Source organism: Populus trichocarpa, chromosome 18, assembly GCF_000002775.5.
Source record: "Populus trichocarpa isolate Nisqually-1 chromosome 18, P.trichocarpa_v4.1, whole genome shotgun sequence".
NCBI lineage: Eukaryota > Viridiplantae > Streptophyta > Magnoliopsida > Malpighiales > Salicaceae > Populus > Populus trichocarpa.
Window position 1 is genome coordinate 14,627,463 of NC_037302.2, and position 21,043 is coordinate 14,648,505.

At 35.7% G+C, this 21,043-nt stretch overlaps 3 protein-coding genes across 3 annotated transcripts; 1 reads left to right on the forward strand and 2 right to left on the reverse strand.

The window, feature by feature from the left end:
• Positions 1-794: 794 nt before the first annotated feature.
• On the reverse strand, positions 795-3,025 carry LOC7484061 (protein At-4/1; the record flags this gene model as incomplete). Its single annotated transcript, XM_024590179.2, has 7 exons — positions 795-1,067; positions 1,221-1,316; positions 1,411-1,544; positions 1,629-1,702; positions 2,442-2,519; positions 2,662-2,717; positions 2,896-3,025. Coding segments are annotated over 7 exons (714 nt in total), but the record flags the coding sequence as incomplete, so codon positions are not given.
• A 5,313-nt stretch (positions 3,026-8,338) lies between these two features.
• On the forward strand, positions 8,339-12,620 carry LOC7484062 (putative multidrug resistance protein). The gene is made up of 4 exons (XM_052448918.1): positions 8,339-8,906; positions 9,221-9,761; positions 9,951-11,827; positions 11,921-12,620. Exons 1-4 carry the CDS (start codon positions 8,476-8,478, stop codon positions 12,309-12,311), a joined length of 3,240 nt encoding a protein of 1,079 aa, XP_052304878.1. The 5' UTR covers positions 8,339-8,475; the 3' UTR covers positions 12,312-12,620.
• Positions 12,621-16,105: 3,485 nt separating this feature from the next.
• LOC7484063 (putative multidrug resistance protein) lies at positions 16,106-20,681 on the reverse strand. Its single transcript, XM_024590052.2, has 5 exons — positions 20,120-20,681; positions 19,571-20,028; positions 18,766-19,306; positions 16,751-18,630; positions 16,106-16,655 (listed from the first exon to the last, which is right to left on the reverse strand). Exons 2-5 carry the CDS (start codon positions 19,924-19,926, stop codon positions 16,286-16,288), a joined length of 3,147 nt encoding a protein of 1,048 aa, XP_024445820.1. The 5' UTR covers positions 19,927-20,028; positions 20,120-20,681; the 3' UTR covers positions 16,106-16,285.
• Between the last annotated feature and the right edge of the window lie 362 nt (positions 20,682-21,043).

Here is a 21,043-nt window from a genome sequence, read left to right on the forward strand (position 1 = left end):
GAAAAAGATATAAAAATACAACTTAAACTGAGTTTACATTAGTTATAAAGTTCAACCATATAGCACGATAGTGAACAATTCATGTCAATCTTGCTATAAAAGAGAAGATGATCGCACACAAGCATATTCGCAACACATGGACTATTTTGAGTCATTAACCTTTTGAATATCTAGATTTGATATGAAAGATTGGATCTTTGCAACATACCAGGATTAGATTTTGACGAAGATTAGGTCTCTAGCTTCTCTATCATTCTAAGGCAGCAACCTGAAACACATTTTGGTGTCTCTAGAATGGGGAAGGTTATAGCTTCATTGAGAGACTCGATTGAGGAATGTATGGTATACTAAACCCAATGGAGGAAATGGATAGTTTGAGGACTACATTGAAGATTTGCGTATAGGTTGAGAACCAATATGAGTTTTTCTTACAGTTGTTGTCTTAGTTTGAAATGGTAGCTCTTCTCTCCTTTTCTTGCCTTAATGATGTAATAAATTCAGGCAACGTTATTACTTAGGTCGAAAGATACAGAGGGTTGTTGTTGGCCGGCTTTATGGGTAACAAGAAACATATTTTTGTTCCCATCAGAGTGCTTGAAAGTCACTCATCCATTGCATTTCTATGGCAGTTGGTGGTTAGCTGCAAACACCAGAAAATTGATTATATGTAATAGTCCTCTTCTTGTCCTTGAAGGACTGAACAAGTTTAGTCAAAGTGCCAGAAGCAGTTTATTAGGAAGTAAACATACTTGAAACAGTAATGAAGGTTCTCAATGTTTGCTGAACCTGGCAGGAACTTGAAAGGCATAGGATCTCTGATTCATTTATATTGTGCACCAAATGCTAGATGCCCTACTGCTTGTCATGGTAAAGTTCAATTCTAACAAGCAGAAATCTATTCTAAGTTTCAGTTACAATCCTTTAGCCCTCCTCTGAATGAGAAAGCTTCCTTTTCAGGATCTCATTCTCCTTTCTCAGCTTCATAATCTTCTGTTTTAGTGTTTCAACAAGTCGACTGGAAGCCAAATCTTGCTGCTGTTCAACCCGCTTTGTTTTGCTAATCAGCACTGCAATTCACCAGATACAGACAAACCATTCGCATCATGGCATGCCAAAGGAACCTCAGTTACTCGGAAGAAACATATTTTGAGCAAGAAAACAAGTACGAAGTTATTCAGAACCATTTAAATGTATTAGGCACAGAAAGATAAGACACTAACATTCCTTTTCCAAACCCTGGAGTTTCTTATTCAACTCATTTTTCTCTTCTTGTTCAACCATGAGGCAATCCTTCAGATCCTGAAGCTCAAGATGATCTGTCACAGAATGATCAGCAAAGTTTACTATTCCTTTGGTATAATAAAATCCAACTACCAAGTTCAAGAATTCTTGACAAATTATGAACCTCACATTTTGATTCCACCTCGAAAGCTACACGGTCCAACCTGTTTGCTAGAGTTTGCATATGAGCTCTATGCGCTGCTAAATCTTGGCGGAGGTGAGTCACAGTTGCTTCATTTGTTTCCTTCCCAAGTAGAAACCCTCTAACATGCATAATCATCACGCAGAAAAGAACAGTCATCTCGGAGGAAAGTAATTGAATCATCCCTCAGAATTAGACAAGCTACCTGATTTGGTCCTCTAATTCTCCAACCTTAGTCGTGTAGTCTTTCTTAAGCAATTCCACTGCTTTTTTATGCTCCTGCCCACATATTTTAACATCTTAATCCTGGTATACAATGTTCATCATGCAATCAGATAGTGTATGTTCTACATGAAACCATTTCCATCCCATCACAAATTATCATCCCCAAAGAAATTGAGCTCCAAATTACCCCAGTTATGAGTACCCTATCAACCATGACATAGTAGATTCCATTGATGGGTTCCATTCTCATACAAAATTATTCGGGAAACTCATTCGGGATTGAATTATACATTTCACAACAAATTGTCATCTCTTGAAGAAATTAAGCTCCAAATTACTTGAGTTATGAGTAACGCTATTCATCTCGAAATAGCCACTCTGAACGAGTTTCCCGAAAATATGAACCATCACGTCGGGGATTCAACTGGCAGGTCCCATTCCCACATGAAATTACTCGAGAAATCCATCCAAGATTGAATTATCCATTTCACAACAAATTATCATCTCTCAAAGAAATTGAACTCCAAATTACTCTCTAGTTATAAGTAACGCTATTCATCTCAAAATAGCCACATTGAACTAATTCCCTCAATAATATCAACCATCATAGGTGGATTCAACTGATGGATCCCATTCCCACATCACACCACCCATCACGGGTTGACATTATTCAAGAAACTCATTCAGGATTGACTCACACATCGTATGGTAATGTAATGCTTCAACATCGCACTTTGATCTACTCATAATCAACAGGAGACTCGAGGCATCAATAATCATGAAATTAACTTACATCCTCTTTATTAATCAGCTCATCTCTCAATCTTTTTAGCTCCTCATTCAAGCTTACACATTTCGTACGGCGCTCAAGCTGTACTCACATAAATTCAAGCAATAAAAAAATTAATTAATTTTTTATTTTTATCAACCAATTCTGCTTTAAACTTGTAGTGATTAAAAACTAAGCAACATATCAAAAAATTTGCTTTAATAATTAACAAAATTGCACGTACCTCTTCAGCTAGATTGTTCAAAGATCCTGTGTACAGCTTCCTAAGTCTCTCATTTTCTGCAGATAATAATAATAATAATAATAATAATAATAATAATAATAATAATAATAATAATAATAATACTCAACAAATAAAAAAAGCGATTAAGAGAGTGATTAAGCAGTAATTAAGAAAAGAAGAAAGGAAAAAAGGCGATTGAGAGAGAGATTAAGCAGTACTTAAGAAGAGGAAAACCTTGATTAAGAGATTTGCAAGTGAACTCGAGTGCTTCTGTTTTCTTAATCTCTGCATTCAAATTTGATCTCAGAGTTTGAATTTCCGTGATACCGTTCTTGAAATCCTTCAGAAAAATAAATAAATAAATAAATTTTCATTTCGATTTTCTCGTGCTTTCTCAGCAACCAAACAGAAAGGATATTTTTTAGTGCCTCGTAAATGTGATCGAAGGAAGAGAGAAGCGAATTGATTTCTTCGTTGATCGTTGCCGCCATTTTCACACTTTTGTTTTTTTCAAAATAAAATAAAATAAAGAAAAAAGAAAATAAATCTCCGTCTAATAAATAGTTAGTAATACTGTGTGTGTATATAATTATACATACGGGCCTTTCGTAATTTAAATGGGTTGGGTTGGGCTTTATTTTTTGGCAAGGTTTCTTTATCTGGGCCTTATTAAAACAAGCAGCCCTTTCTACAGCTTAATGTTTTTTTTTTTTTTTGCAAGTTTTTATTCTAAATTATTTTTTTTGTCAATTGTTTTTGAAAAATATTTTTATTTATTAACTAGAATTTTTGTTAGAATCAATTAACAGATCCGTTAAGCTATATGCAAAATCCTGTAATTTGTTATAGAAAAAGTGCAATTTAAATAAAAATATAGATAAAAAATCTTTTAAAATAATAGTTTTTAATTAAAAATTTATAAAAGTTTAAGAATAAAATTAATATAAAAAATTATTTGATGGAGAATCTGATACTAGTTGTATAGTTTAGGGTATTGATGTAAAACTTACTCTGACCATTTAAGTTAATGATTTATCAATCTAGAACCTAGCTCGAGTAAGATTTTATATCAAATTATATTTGAAGATGACCTGATTTATTTGGTAGGTTAATTCATAACATGATCAACCTGGTTTGATTTAAAAAAATATATAATTTTTATTTAAAATAAATAAATAAAAGACACCCTTTTGAATTGATTTGGATTTCCTAGCTTAACCTCTTGAACTATGACATGTTTTATAATTATATTCAAGGTTTTGGTTTTTTGTTTTTTCAAATTGAAGATTTCGGGTGTGTTTGGAATTGTGATAACAATGACGATTTAAAGTATTTTTCACTTAAAAATACATTACAATAATTTTTTTTTATTTTTTAAAAATTATTTTTAATATGATCAGCACATCAAAACAATCCAAAAACATAAAAAAAATTCATTTTATTTTATTTTAAATTTTAAAAAAACATGGTCTGGACTGCGTTTCCAAACACTCCCTTCTTCAAAGACACTAATATTGATTGACTTAATATAAGTGCTCGTTGGTCATAAAAATAACATTAGCTATTATACTACTGATTGATGTTGATTGGATAAGTTTTCATCAAACCAAATTTAATGGTTAATTTTAAAGAAATTTGAAACTTCCCCCGTAACATATCAAACCAAATTTAATGGTTCATTTTAAATAAATTCAACTTAAAGTTAATCTAGTTGATTTTACAGATTAACCTGTGATATGATTAAAATTAGTTTGATAGTTTTTAATATTTTTTTAAATAATATCATTTTAATTTTTTATAAAAAAAACATTAAAATAACATCATTTTAGATTAAATCAAAAAAATTAAAATTAACTCATTCAATTCACGACCCGAACCAAGTTGAATAACTTTGGTTTGATGTCAAAGCCATCCACTTCAATTGAACCACTTGATGTATCATCAAGTTAATGGTTATAGATTTTCAAAACCCAATTGCTCCATCTATATATTGTTTTAATCAATTAATATGTTTAGAATATATAGATAGTCTAAATATTTGTTTTGGTTAAATAAATATGTTCAAATTTAATTAAGATGACATTTGATTATACTAAACGACTTATCTAAGATAAATATTCATAATTTTATATCTAATTATTGAATCGAGCTCAAATTTTATGAGAAGATTCTCCGGGTTATATAATAAGAAGGTTGGGAAAACCCTGTAGAAACATTTATAAGATGATGTTTCAATCATTTTTGTTATTATTCAAGTTAATTTTGAATTCTTAGCTTAGTTTTTTAAAATTTATGTTATTGTTTATTTAAATTAAGATTTTGATTATATCTAATATATAAAACTCGATTTAAGACTTGTTTAAGATGTTTTTGCGATGATTTTTTTTTTCTCAAAACATCATCTTTCTTTGTTCTTTGATTCCTATTTTTTTAGGTTTGCTTGTGTCATCAAATCTGTAGTTATGTTACTGTCTCAGCTAGAAGTTTTCCTGTTGACAGCAGGATAAAAAATGCTTGGAGAAGCTGTGCTCCTTGTATATATATGTAATCTCATATTAATAATGTGGCTGAACTGTATTCAAGCAGGTTTCATGGCAAATGATTATATAGCTAGCTAGGGTGACTCTTGTCTCCTGGTGTTTAGATTGTTCGAAAAAACATGGGAGCATAAGGTAAAAATTGTTTTTTTGTGATCGTCTATAATATACATTTTCTGCTGGGAGGCTATCCTATGATATCGTCAGATTAATCTTGCCATTGTTGTTGGCATATAATCTGCCTCTCAGCTTGTTAAGAAACTCCATGTGAAGTTTTTTTTTTTTTTGATATTCTATGCTATTGTTAAGAAAATAAAAGATAGAATTGAAAACCAAAAATAAAAAAATAAAATAAATGGAAACCTTCTCAATCAGCCAGTATTTATTTTTTAATTAATGTGGGTGTCCGGGTCAGCTTGCGCAAATCTCGACTAATCCCACGGATCTTGAAGTTAACGACCATATAAGTCTCCAGTGGTCCTGAAAGGACTCGAACTCGTGATCATTACAGAGCAAACCCAAAACTTGACCAGTTGAGCTACCCGTCAGGGTTCAATCAGTCAATATTCTTGCAAAACCAAGAGGTGTTAGGTTTTTAATAATAATAATAATAATAATAATGAAATAATAATAATAAATATAGTTTATATCTTAATATTGATTGAGTTTAAATATTTTAATGACATAATAATTTTTTTATTATATTCTGATGTTTTAGAAAATCGATATGAATGTTATTTAACAAAAACGGATTGAATATAATATAATAATAGTACCAATTAAAACATTATATAACTAGGCAATTGTATGGTTGCTATTACGCGGGTGGTTTGTGCTTTGTTTTCCTTTGTTTTTTAAAAAATATACATTTACTTAAAATATAATAAACAATAATCATTCTTAAAACAATATAATATTTGCCAAAACTAATGTAAAAAAATATCTTAAAAATTTGGCAAGGTTTTATTATAATGATCATATAGTACCCAATTTTAGAATAATAATATGTTTATTTTTTTGGGTTTTGCAAAGTTTATATTTATTAATTTAAATCTTTGTGTTTCTTTTATATATGAATCATATACATTGGATCTTTACTGACCAATAAGTAGTCCATATGCATTTTGAAAATACATATAATTTTGTTTTGGAAATATATACATTTCTTTCTTTAATTTATTGAATTTAAATTTATTATTTTATGTTTTTGTATTCTCATTTATGGATTTTTTTTATTTTTTTATAACATTTTATTATGTTAATAATATTAAAAATAAGAATAATTCACATGTATCTATCACACATTGAGTAAAGTATGTTCATCCTCACCATCAATCCATAGTCACTCTAATATTTCAATTAAATGATTAATTAATTTTAATTAAAATCACTTTTACTTTGCTATCATACGATGACATAAATAAAAAGAATTATGTAGTCTACAATGATTGTACAAATTAGTCGGCATAAAGCGTAATATTATCCAGTCAACATCCAATTCCTCAAAGCATGCTCCTATGGTGGTGCCAAAATATCCTAGTCTTCTTTTTCTTGTCCAGAGCAACAAACCTTAAAAGCTAGTTGACAAAACAACAGGATCCTAACTCCTTCCATTTGTTTTCATACAGCCTTCAGAATTACTCAAACACATCAAACCTGGCAAGAAATTAATGAGAGAAAATTCCAGTGAAAATGATGAAAGAAAAGGGGACAAGCTGGTTATCATGGACCTTTCGTCCGTTTGCATCACATTGTCTAATCTCAATTATGTTGGACTAAAATTGATAAAGTTTTGATCTGAATTGATAATCAAGTAATACGTGAGGAGCTACATTGAGGTTTTCCATTAGAAATCCACAATATGATACAAGCATTGCACAGTTTCAATGGCATCAGATGTAGTGTTAGACGAGTGCTTGTACAGCAGGTAGGCGGCAACTTGGATTGCAAGACAAAATCAAATAGCCAGTAATTGAGAGATTCCACTGCATCAATGCTTGTCATCTACAGAACAAGCCGGCACAGGCAGATGAAGACATCAAGAATCACAGATTTGACAACGTAGAAAGATAGCGGTCCTAGGTATTATATATTCAGTTGATGGTCCCAAGAAATCTTGTTTTAGTACTAGCTAGATAATTCCAGGTGTTTGGAAAAAACAAGAAGAGTAAATAGAAAATCTTACTATATAATATAAATCAATGTTTTACAGTATGTCAAGATCACATTAATAACATACAGTGCATTTTAATGTTGCGACAGAGGTTAAGCTAAGGCTAAAAGTGCTGAGAGCTCCTTCAAAAGGCAGCTCCTAACAGTATCTTCACGTCAGAAGTCTTAACACAGCAACCCTGATTGTTTGTACTGATATTTAACTTGAAAGAACATCAAGAGAAATTATCAGGAAATAGTTGCTGAAGAATGGAAGAGCTTAGTTCAGAATCAGAGAAGAGAGGAGAGCCATTCAGCAAGGATGAAGTCAAGCAAAAAGCAAGTAGTATGCCATCTGGGTCGTTGCGGACTGTGTTGAAGTATTCAGATTGGAAGGATGTTTTGTTGATGGCACTTGGGTCAATAGGGAGTGTTGCAGATGGATCAGCCATGTCATTGATCATGATAATTCTCAGTGACCTCATGAACAGTTACGGCGGTTCATCTGTCACCATCGAAGACATAAACAAGGTTGGATCACAGACACATTACTAGTCTTTGGAATTATATTATAAAAGAAAAAACATCAGAAACAAAGGTATCTATGTAGAAAGTTACTGACCTTTTTGTACATGGTAACAATGCAGTTTGCTTTGTCCTTGACTTATGTTGCTGTTGGTGTGGCTTCAGGCTCATTTCTAGGTACTTTTCTCTCTTTTGCTTACATAAAAACACATAGAGCTTATGTGAGCTGATTTGCAGATACTATACAATATGTGCGTGATTCACTCGTTCTGTATTGGTCTTTGATCATCAACAGAAGGATTCTGTTGGGCACGCACGGCAGAAAGGCAAACTTTTCGACTTCGCAGACAATATTTACAAGCTGTTTTGCGGCAAGATGTTGGATTCTTTGATACAAATCAGGGCCTGTCCCTCACGTCTCAAATAGTTTCCAATATATCAATTGACACGCTAACCATACAAGGAGTTCTTACTGAGAAGGTGCACTACCCTCATTTAACAAAAAAAGTTCCTGCTTCTTCTCTTATTTTGTTTCCTGTAGCATGCCTACTTTGACATAGCATTTGAATAACAGATTGCCAATTTCATCTCAAACATAACAATGTTCATCACGGGCCAACTAGCTGCTTTATACCTCAGCTGGAGACTAGCTATGGTTGCAATCCCGGCATTGTTAATGTTAATCATTCCAGGATTAGTATATGGGAAGCTCCTAGGTGAGGTTGGAAAAATGATACAAGAAGCTTATGAAGTTGCAGGTGGGATGGTAGAGCAAGCGGTGTCATCAATCAGGACTGTTTATTCCTATGGTGGAGAGGAGAGGACAGCTAAGGACTATAAGATTGCATTACAACCAACTCTTAAGCTTGGGATCAAACAAGGACTGCTGAAAGGTATGGCCATTGGTACTATTGGCATTACATTTGCAGTGTGGGCACTTCAGGGCTGGTATGGAAGTACCCTGATCATAAATAAAGGAGCCAAAGGTGGAAATGTTTTTGTTGCCGGAGTATGCGTTATATATGGAGGACTGTAAGTTTCACTACACTTTTAATATTTTTCCCCTTGAAAGTAGACTACAAGGAGCATGGTCATCGTAGGCAATAAGGGCTGGTACAAAAACCGAAAAAATTCCCATATTAGCAGTCAATAATACCAAAGAAGAAAACGAAAAATTTCAGCTGCTTCAGAAAAATGCAAAGAGCAAATGCCTTTTTAAGTAGAGATATTTTAATAGCAATGTACTGATAAACTTAATTTGCAAGTTGCACTCATTGCCAACAAAAGTTCTTTCACTTTCATTTCAGAAGATTACAATTGAAATTGATACTATATAAACCTTGCAGTGCTCTAGGGGCTTCTCTAATCAATGTGAAGTACTTCATAGAGGCAAACATGGCTGCTTCTCAGATATTTAAGATGATCTATCGAGTCCCAGAGAATGATCCCGCAGATGAACGGGGGAAAACCATGTCAGATGTTAAAGGTGAAGTGGAATTTCGAGACATAGACTTCGAGTATCCTTCAAGACCAGGGAGCTTGGTACTGATCAAGTTTAATCTTAAAGTCATGGCTGGTCAGACTGTTGGTTTGGTAGGCAAAAGTGGGTCAGGCAAATCAACAGTCATAAATTTGCTGGAGAGGTTTTATGAACCACTTAGGGGAGATATTCTCCTAGATGGTATTGACATAAAGAACCTTCAGCTGAAATGGCTGCGAAGTCAAATCGGGCTTGTAAACCAGGAGCCTGTACTTTTTGCAACCTCAATCAAAGAAAACATTCTTTTCGGAAAAGAGGAGGCTTCCATGGAAGAGGTCATCGGAGCAGCCAAAGCTGCTAATGCGCACAACTTCATCCATAAACTACCTGAAGGATATAACACTCTGGTAAGTCCTTATATAGGGTTAGCTCTGATATTATAAATCTGTTAATACTCCCTGTAACCATTTCTCTAATAACTTCACATCATCATCCTGATAATTCTCCGCTGTCAATCTTACTATAACTTGTAACTCGTCAAGGTAAAAAAGAATGAGAAGGTACTGATAGATAGGTCAATGCCACATACTTTACAGGTGGGGCAATTGGGAGCTCATATGTCTGAAGGGCAGAAACAAAGGATTTCCATTGCAAGAGCATTATTAAGGGACCCAAGAATTCTTCTTCTTGATGAAGCAACGAGTGCACTGGATTCGCATTCTGAAAAGGCTGTCCAGAATTCTTTAAACCAGGCCTCCGCAGGGCGATCTACTATTGTCATTTCACACCGCCTGTCTACTCTCCGAAACGCTGATGTAATTGCTGTAATTCAATCTGGACAGGTGGTCGAGTTTGGCTCTCATGACCAACTTATGGAAAACCGAAGTGGTGCTTATGCAGTAATGGTGCAGCTACAGAGAACATACATGGACGACAGTGTTATATCAGAAGATACTCAGGAGTATGGCAGCTCTGTTGCTTTAGACAATGGAATGATTGGGGCAGAGGAAACAGTGGACATATCACTGTCTCGAAGTTTCAGTCGCAGTATGAAAACAAATCAGCAGAAAGAAGACAATTACAGCCCCCCATCTTTATGGCAACTTATAAGCATGGCAGCACCGGAATGGAAGTCATCTCTAATAGGTTGCATTGCAGCTCTAGGCTACGGATTAATTCAACCACTGCACTCATTCTGTATGGCAGCACTTTTATCAGTATACTTTACAAATGATCATAGCGAGATAAGGTCTCAAACAAGAATCTATTGCTTTGCGTTTTTAGCCTTTGCAGTGTTTACTATCCTGACAAATGTGATTCAGCATTACTATTTTGGGATAACGGGAGAGAGCTTGACGAAAAGACTTAGGGAGGAAATTTTTCATAAAATCTTAACGTTTGAGATTGAGTGGTTCGATCAAGAAAACAACAGCACCGGTGCTGTATGTTCGAGATTGGCCACAGATGCAGCCATGGTGAGAAATCTTGTTGTTGATCGCTTGTCATTTCTGACTCAGGCGACATCAGCAGCAACTTTGGCTGTTGTTTTAGGTTTAGTGTTGTCGTGGCGGCTTGCACTAGTAGCTATTGCTCTACAGCCCTGTATCATTGCGGCCTTCTATCTAAGAGTGATGACAATGCGAACGATGTCTAAGAAAATACTTAAAGCACAGAACAGGAGCAGTAACTTAGCTAGTGAGGCAGTTGGGAACCACAGAACTATTTCAGCATTCTGCTCCCAAGAGAAGGTCTTGAAACTATATGAGCTTACGCAGGTAAGCTCCAAGAAAGAAAGCCATAAGCAATCTTGGTACGCAGGACTTGGATTGTTCATCTCCCAGTTCCTTACAAGTGCTCTCACAGCTCTGATTTTCTGGTATGGTGGGAGGCTGTTATTCAATCAAAAGATCACAGCCAAGCAACTCTTTCAAACATTTTTCATTCTGGTATCAACAGGCAGAATTATAGCTGAGGGTGCAAGTATGACAGCAGACCTATCAAAAGGCACCAGCGCGTTGAAGTCGGTTTTTAAGATTCTGCAAAGAAATACTAAAATGGAACCAGAAAACTCATATGCTATCAAGCCAGAAAAAATTAATGGAGACATAGAGTTCAAACAGGTGTATTTCTCCTACCTGGCAAGACCAGAACAGATCATCTTGAGGGGTTTAAGCCTAAAAATTGAAGCTCAAAAGGTTGTTGGACTGGTTGGAAGAAGTGGATCTGGAAAATCCACCATCATCAGATTAATTGAGAGATTTTATGACACAGCGAGTGGTTCAGTTGAAATTGATGGAGTTGACATCAAATGCTATAACTTGAGGGCTTTGAGGTCAAATATAGCATTAGTAAGTCAGGAACCAACTCTTTTCTCAGGAAAAATCCGAGACAACATTGCATATGCAAAAGAGAACGCAACTGAAGCTGAGATAATTGAAGCAGCAACCACTGCAAATGCTCATGATTTTATAAGGTTCGTTTATAACTCACCTCCCTCTTTTCTAATATTCCGTGTCTCTTATCAGTTCAAATCTAAATTTTCTAAACCTACTAATTTTATAAGCAGCTCCTTGAAGGATGGATACGAGACCCACTGCGGAGAAAGAGGTGTGCAACTATCAGGAGGGCAAAAGCAAAGGATAGCACTCGCTCGAGCCTTGTTGAAAAATCCTGCAATATTGCTTTTGGATGAGGCAACAAGTGCACTGGACGTCAATTCAGAGAAACTTGTTCAAGAGGCACTGGAGAGGACCATGTTTGGTAGGACATGTCTAGTTGTTGCTCATCGACTATCTACCATTCAGAAGGCAGATAAAGTAGTAGTGATTGACAAAGGGAGGGTCGTCGAAGAGGGGAATCACAGCAGCCTGCTTTCCGAAGGAGCAAAGGGTGCATATTACTCACTCGTAAAACTCCAACAACTTTCGGAGCTACCAACGTTTGAAGAACAGCCTTAAAATTCTGAAACTGTCTACAAGTAGTGGATCACAGTAGAAGGCATAACTAGGACATCTTAAACAGCCTTTTTAATTTGTATGCAGATGCTTAAGCACTTTTGATTTGTGAACGTTTTTCTGCTGCTATCATTTTGTGTCTTGGTTACAGAAGTAAAATGGGGAAAAGCCTAGGCAGGAATTGTTGCCTTTGACTTTGACTTGTGACTCATCTCCTAGACCAGTATAGCCTCCATAAGGTAAAGCCTAGCAAGACTGCTACCGCGGAAATCCAAATACACGGGCCTCTTGCCTTGTGCTTGGAGAAATTTATAAGGCAATGTCAAGTCTTGAATTCTTTCAGACAAAGCTACTATCCTAAATTCTCATTGTCTGTCATTTATAGCTCTTATCATGGTTCTCACATTGAACCTCAGGGGACTCTCAAGCGGATTTTTCGAAAGACGAACATACCGCAGTTTGGCTTCTAACATCAAGTTGAACATATATTTTGAATCACAATCAGTTGAAAAAATTGGAGATGTCTTAAAATGGCAATATGCAACAATAACATAAACAGAAGAACAAGAACGTATAACATGATCTGATTAAGATATGAGATCTCATCAGTACCTGTAATCAAGCCATCTTGACTGGTGAAGCTCCCATAAGATTTGTTCATCAAGCTTGATCAGCTTCTCATCATCAAGACGCTTCCACGTGTTGATCTTCTCTACTGCCACTCGAGACTTCTGATCACCCTTCTCAAGCCTCTGCCAAGATTTTATTATCTGTTCCTGTTCCTGTTAATTTCTTTATCTGCAACATGTCAAGAAAATTCCAAATTTCTTGATACCAAGTTTTGCTGCAATCAAGAGCAGTCTTCATAGAGGAAATTCCTAGTTCCATTAGCAATGAGAAACAAGAATTCAAATCAACAAGAGGGTTATTTAGTTTCATCATGAACATGTGATCAGGCCAATTCGTAAGTCCTATGTGAACTTCAAGTGAGATCATCATCATATAGATAAATCTATTCTTAACCAAAACATGTGCTATCATGTACTTACCAGTCAGTCACACTCATCACAACAAAACCCTTTTTCTGTTTTATCAAGAAAGAGATTACAAGAACCAAAACAGAATATATAGAACCTGGACTCCTGAAGGTGCCATAAATAAAAAAACTGAAGCAGCTGAGAGGAAGACACAAGGATCTTTTAAATATTTTGTGAGCAATGCGTCTGGAGAAATCACAAGAATGGGATGTCTCGGTGTCCACAAGATCGTACTTGTGTTCATGCGATTCAAAAGTTAGCGAAAACCGTCTCAACTTTTATCATTTTCCTTTTTGTCTAATGCATCAGAAGAAGATGCAGTCCCGAAGAGCATCATGCTTGCTTGTCCCTCTACGCTTGCTTGTCCTTCTATAAATAACCACTTTCAAAATTTAAATAGGTTAATGCTAAATCATAACCCGGCCAGACCGATGACTTGGCCCAAGAACTGGATTAAAAGTCGGGCATATTAAGTTAAAATAATTTCTTTTTAATTTTTTTTAAATCAAATTAAGTTTGGACTTGATGGAGTTTAACGAGTAAATTCTTAACCCGGTTCATCTTGCGTCGAGCCTGTAAGTGAATTAAGGTTCATTGGGTCTGTTCTTTGGGCTCGGCCTCGTTATTGTTATAATTTCATTAATTTGTACAATCAAGTGAACCAATATGACAAAAGAATTTGGATAATCCTTCCTGCAAATTTGTGTTCTACGTAGACAAGATGGCAAATCATTATTATTCATGGAAAATTTTTGGTGGCTCAGGAAAAAAAATTTCAAACATTTTTATATTGAGAATATTTTAATTACAAGTTATGTCTTTTAATCGCATATAAATATCAAATTAGATTTGGATCATGATTCAGATTGAATTTAATAATATTTATACTTTATTTATTATAAAAATAATAATTTTTATTTAAAATCTACTCATCAGGTACTATTTCTTTTTACGATGCAAAAGTTTTTTTAAAAGAATTTAAAATTTTATTTATTTTAAATTAAATATTTTTAGTATTTTTAGATTGTTTTAATGTAACAATGTTAAAAATAAATTTTGAAAATTAAAAATAATATTTTTTTAATATTTTTTTAAATATTTTTTTAAAAAAACAACATCTAATACAATGATAAAAAAGTGTTCTAAATGAGTAAATTCTCATTACTAAGTCGCAAGTGGCACATTATCTGTTACTTCCTTAAAGTACATTAATAGTTAACTGAGAAAACTTAGGAACAGGTCAAAATAGCATCTTTGATCTCCTCCTCCTGTCTCATTTCTTGGAGTTGGAGTTCGTGGAAGATGCAAAGAACCAACGAATAATGTCAGCGGAAGGGTACAGTTACGAGACCAGACATGAAAACATGCTTTCGAGATCATATTGAACTAAAGGGACACAATTCAAGCTGAGAGACTCTAAACTGCTCAATTGGCTGGTGAAAAGATTTTGTCCCAATCTGCATCTAACCAAGCGCAGTTTCTTCACATTGATTTTTGCACCATCAAAGAGCTCCTTCCTTAAAACATAATAGCTCACAGTTTTAAGTGGGTAAGATATTTTGATAGTGCAAGTCAAGACAGGGATCTTTAACCCCCATTTTAATGGCAAGACCGATCCATCGATCAATATCTTCAGTGTTGTCGAACTCAAGACGGAAAATAACTTCAAAAGAGATTATGTTTGTACCCCGATAAGAATCCACGAACTGATCAACCCTTCGTACAAATTTTTCTCTGCCCTCACGCCACCAACGGGTTTTGTTACTTTTATGGTATTGCTGGAGCATGTTACGCATAACCAAGATAAGATTAGACCGCAACAACCAAACATGCTTCCATCAACGTGATAACACACTTGTTCGAGCAGCACCCCTCAATGGCAACTTCTTGAGAATAAAAAAAAAAAAAGTTCATCTGGAAGCTGACTGATTCATAAGGCTTCGTGTTCATCAATTCTTAACTCTTCTTGTAGTACATTCTGAGGTTTAGGATTCAGGACGTGCACATAACCTTCTTGGTTGAGATTCTGAAATTCATCGGTTCTAAAAAAAAAAAAACCTTAATTTAGAATTAGTTCGTACCTCGTCAAGTGAGGAAGAAGAGTTTTCAATATCTTACGTGGCCCAGACACTGTAACCTGAAACCCTTTTTCCAATGTTGTTTTTGTTTCCCTTTTGTAGGAGTGACCTAACTCCTAAGCTGGTGCATGTGTTTGTGGAGAATTTCCTAAATTATTTTTATTTCTTATTTTCAATTCAGAATTTTAATTTTTTAGTATTTTATTATAATGTTCCGTATTTTACTTTTTATATTTAGTATTATTAGGATTTTTCAGTTTTTTTTTCTATATAAAAGCGTGTAATAGTTTTTTGGTAAATGAGGTATTATGGTGTTCTTGATCATGTTCGGCTGCATAAATTGTTATGAGAGCTACGTGCTCAGAGACTCGTGAGATATATGTTTTATTCGTTTATCTAGTAAATGCTGTTACATTTATTCTTTTATCTAGTAAGTGTTTATCTACTTAATGTCTGAATTTTGTTGCCAATTTGTGAGAGTCTGACAGAATTTGCTTCACTTTTTTTTCCATTGAGTCTGGCAAACCAGAGTCCTTTGAGTATTGAAAGTGGGTTAAACATGACAAGCAGGATTGGTAACAACTGTGTCATAGTAGATTTGTCTTAAAGGACCATTTCCCTGCAAATTTCTCCAAAAAAAGGCATCAGAGCTTGCATGTAAACTACCGGAAATAAGTCATCATTGTGGCTTCAGGAAAGATTTTAGTTCACATTTCAATACTGAAAACAAGAGATATAAGAACAGAAACACAAACACTTTATCATGTATATGTTAATTCAGAAAAGTTTGTAATATAGCCTGCATATTCTTTTATCTTGGTTCACTACTTGGAGCTTGCTACATGCTTTTCGAGGCACTTTATCAAATGACAGAAAGTTGTTGGAGTTTTACAAGGGAGTAGTAAGCACCCTTTTCTCCTTGAACAAGAAGCTCACTGTGATTCCCCTCTTCTACGACCCTCCCTTTGTCAATCACTACTATTTTATCGGCTTTCTGAATCGTAGACAATCGATGAGCCACAACTAGGCACGTCCTGCTAGACATAGTTCTCTCCAGTGCATCTTGGACAAGTTTCTCTGAATTAACATCTAGTGCACTCGTGGCCTCATCCAAAAGCAATATTGCAGGATTTTTCAATATGGCTCGAGCGAGCGCTATCCTTTGTTTTTGTCCCCCTGATAGTTGCACACCTTTTTCTCCGCAATAAGTCTTGTATCCATCCTTCATGTAGCTATCATGGAAATAGAGATTTAAGCAAATTTAGGCAATGAGGAGATAAGAGACCGAGAATGATTAGTCCAAAAGTAAATGAACAAGTAATGATACCTTATAAAACCATGAGCATTTGCAATGGTTGCTGCTTCGATTATCTCTGCTTCAGCTGCATTTTCTTTTGCATATGCAATGTTATCGCGTATTGTTCCTGCGAAAAGAGTTGGTTCTTGACTTACCAATGCTATATGTGACCTCAAAGCCCTTAGGTTATAGCACATGATGTTAATTCCATCAACTTCAATTGAACCACTCAATGTGTCATAGAATCTCTCAATTAATCTGATGATAGTGGATTTTCCAGACCCACTTCTTCCAACCAGTGCAACAATCTTTGAAGCTTCAATTTTTAGGTCCATTCCCCTCAGAATTATCTGTTTTGGTCTTGCTGGGTATATGAAATACACCTGCTTAAACTCTATTCCTCCATTAATTGTTTCTGGTTTGATACCATCTGAATTTTCAGGGTCAATTTTAGTCTCTCTTTGGAGAATCCTAAAAATTGACTTCAATGCACTGGTGCCCTTCGATAGGTCAGCAGTCATAGTAGCTGTCTCTGCTATAACTCTCCCTGTTGAGATCAGAATGAAAAATATTTGAAAGAGGTGCTTGTATGTTATCTTTCGATGGAATAACAGATTCCCACCATACCAGCAAATCACAGCTATAAGGGCACTCGTAAGGAACTGTGAGATAAACAATCCAACTCCTGCATACCAAGATTGCCTGTTGCTTTCTTTCCTAGAGCTTACTTGTGAACGGTCATACAGTTTCACAACCTTTTCCTGAGAGCCAAATGCTGTGATTATTTTGTGGTTTCCGACAGCCTCACTAGCCAGTGCACTACTTGCGCTCTGTGCTTTGAGAATTTTCTTAGACATTATTCGCATTGTCATTTCTCTAAGATAGATGGCAGCAATGACTCCAGGTTCCAGGGCGATAGCTACTAGTGCAAGTCTCCATGATAACATAAAAGCTAAGACAACTGCTAAAGTTGCTGATGAAACTGCCTGAGTCAGCAATGACAAGCGATCCGTGACAAGAGTTCTCATCATTACCGCGTCTGTGGCCAATCTTGCACATATAGCCCCACTGCTGTTGTTTTCTTGATCGAACCATTCAATCTCAAATGTTAAGATTTTTTCAAAAATTGCCTCCCTGACTCTTTCAGTCAATGTCTCTCCCATTATCCCAAAATAGTAATGCTGAATCACATTTGCCAGAAAAGTAAAGATAGCAAAGGCTAAAAACACAAAGCAATAGATTCTTATTTGAGACCTTATCTGAGCATGATCATCTTCAAAGTATACTGCTAGAAGTGCACCAAGAAAGAATGAGTTCAATGGTGGAACTAGTCCATATCCTAGAGCTCCAACACAACCTAATAGAGTTGATTTCCACTCAGGTGCTGTCATGCTTATCAGTTGCCGTAAAGATGGGGAACTGTAATCATCTTCTTGCTTCTGGTCGGTTATCATGCCAAAACTAGAATTTCGAGAGAATGACTTGTCAGGTGTTTCCTCTGCTTGACTGGTTCCATCATCAAGAGGAAAAGCACCTCCATGCTCTTTATCCATGTCTTCCAGCATAACTTCATCATTCATGTATGTTCTCTGCAGCTGCACCATTACTGCATATGTACCACTTGAGTTTTGCATAAGCTGTTCGTGCGAGCCAGATTCTCCCACTTGTCCAGACTGAATAACAGCAATTAAGTCAGCATTGCGGAGAGTGGACAAGCGGTGTGCGATGATAATAGTTGTTCGACCTATTGAGGCCTGATTCAAAGCATCCTGGACGGCCTTTTCAGACTGTGAATCCAGTGCACTTGTTGCTTCATCGAGAAGAAGAATTTTTGGGTCCCTCAGTAGTGCCCTTGCAATGGAAATCCTTTGTTTTTGCCCTTCAGATATTTGATTTCCCAGTTGTCCCACCTAAAAAGTACTCAACATTGGCTTAAATTTCAGTACTTCCCAGGTCGTAGTTATCTTAAAGATTGAAAGAAAACATTAATAAGGATGGGAATGTTAAGAACTAATAGTAGAGCAGATTCTTTGTTAAGGACTCACCAGGGTCTCATATCCTCCAGGAAGTTTACTGATGAAGCTGTGTGCATTAGCAGCTTTGGCTGCTCTGATTACCTCTTCCATAGACGCATCCTCTTTTCCGAAAAGAATGTTTTCTTTGATTGAGGTTGCAAAAAGCACAGGCTCCTGGCTTACTAGCCCCATTTGATTCCGCAGCCATGTAGGCGGAAGCTTCTTTATGTTAACACCATCTAGGAGAATATCACCCCTAAGAGGTTCATAAAATCTCTCAAGCAAATTTATAACCGTCGATTTGCCTGATCCGCTAGCGCCCACCAACCCAACAGTCTGTCCAGCCATAACTCTAAGATTAAACTTGTTTAACACCAGGCTCCCTGGTCTTGAAGGATACTCAAAGTCTATGTCTCTAAACTCCACTTCACCTTTGACATCTGATATGGTTTTGCCTTGTTCATCAGTAGAGTCGATTTCTGGGACACGATGAATCATCTCGAATATTCGAGCAGCAGCAATATTTGCCTCTATGAAGTACTTCACATTGACTAGAGAACCCCCTAGAGCACTGCAAGGTTGACATGGTATCAATTTTCATTGTTAATTGAACTGCAATAAAAGTGAAGGAAACTGCTAATGATTATTAGAGTGCAGCAAGTAATGAAGTTTCTTGGGACATGATTGCCTTGAGAATATGCTGCTATAATGGCAATTCTGAGGATTATCATGCCATTTGAATATGATCATCATGCTCCTTATCAACTAAGTACATTTAATGGATATCATAACAAAAAACATTAAGGATAGAACATTAAAAATGCAGTTAACTTACAGGCCTCCATATATAGTACACAATCCAGCTGTGTAAACATTTCCACCTTTGGCTCCTTTATTTATGACCAGGGTACTACCATACCAGCCTTGAAGAGCCCACACTGCAAATGTAATGCCGAAAGTACCAATGGCCATACCTTTCATCAATCCTTGTTTGATACCAAGCTCCAAAGCTGGTTTCAATGCATTTTTATAGTCCTTGGATGCCCTTTCCTCGGCAACGTAGGAATAAACAGTCCTGATTGATGACACTGCTTGCTCCACTATCCCTCCTGCAACTCCATAAGCTTCTTGGATCTTCTTTCCAACCTCGCCTAGAAGCTTCCCATATACCAATCCTGGAATGATCAGCATTAATAATGCAGGAATAGCAACTATAGCTAGTCTCCAGCTGAGGTATATTGCAGCCAGTTGGCCTGTGATGAACAATGTTATGTTTGAAATGAAACTGGCAATCTGTGATTCAAATGCTATATCAAAGTTAGTCCTACAAGAAACCAAGTAAGAAGAAACGCAGGGACATGTTAAATGAGGATAGGAAAAGCACCTTCTCTGCAAGAAATCCTTGTATGGTAAGTGTGTCAATTGAAATATTGGAAACTACTTGAGATGCGAGCGATGCACCCTGATTTGTATCAAAGAAGCCAACATCTTGCCGCAGCACAGCTTGTAAATATTGCCTCCGAAGTCGAAAGGTTTGCCTTTCGGCCGTGCGTGCCCAACAGAATCCTTCTGTTGGTGACCAGAAGACAATACTAGCTGATGAGTGATGTTGTGAAATAGTATTCACTAACTAGAAATCAACTGAAATGTATAATACTGTGTTTTTTGGCTGGCCAATTTGTGCATACTATGTTATTGCTATACCAAAAGACTATGCTGTCAGTCTTTCAAATTCAGAGTTGCTAAACAGAGACCAACACTTGTTCAAATGCTGATAGATCCTGTGTGGTAAAAATTTAACTTACAAGAAGTATATATAATAGAAATTGCATGAAATTCCATTTTTATTATGGTGGTCGTTCTCCAGTTCTGTGACTGAACTGTCGAAAATAGTTTTAGTGATATGGGATCACCAACTGAGAATATATTGTATATCTTATAAAACTTGGACTCGCTTGGCGATATGGGACTTGCCAACAGGAGTCCTAGATCAGTCTATATTGAAGAAAAAATAGGGGACTATGGAATTGAATCAATCATAGTACTTGATAAAAAACCTGGGTTAATCCATGAACTTGGACAACTTGAGTAAAATTTGATTAAAACTCATTGATTTTTTTATTAAAATAATATTATTTTAATTTTTTTTTAATTAAATTAATCTGATTTGACCATTCTGATACGAGATGTGAGTCCATCCCCATATTAAATTTTAACACTAAACTTATTGTTACAATATAGTAGGTACGTAAAAAAGGAAAAGCAAATTGATGTAGTGGGTATTTGTGAGTTGAAACCAGAACAGCAG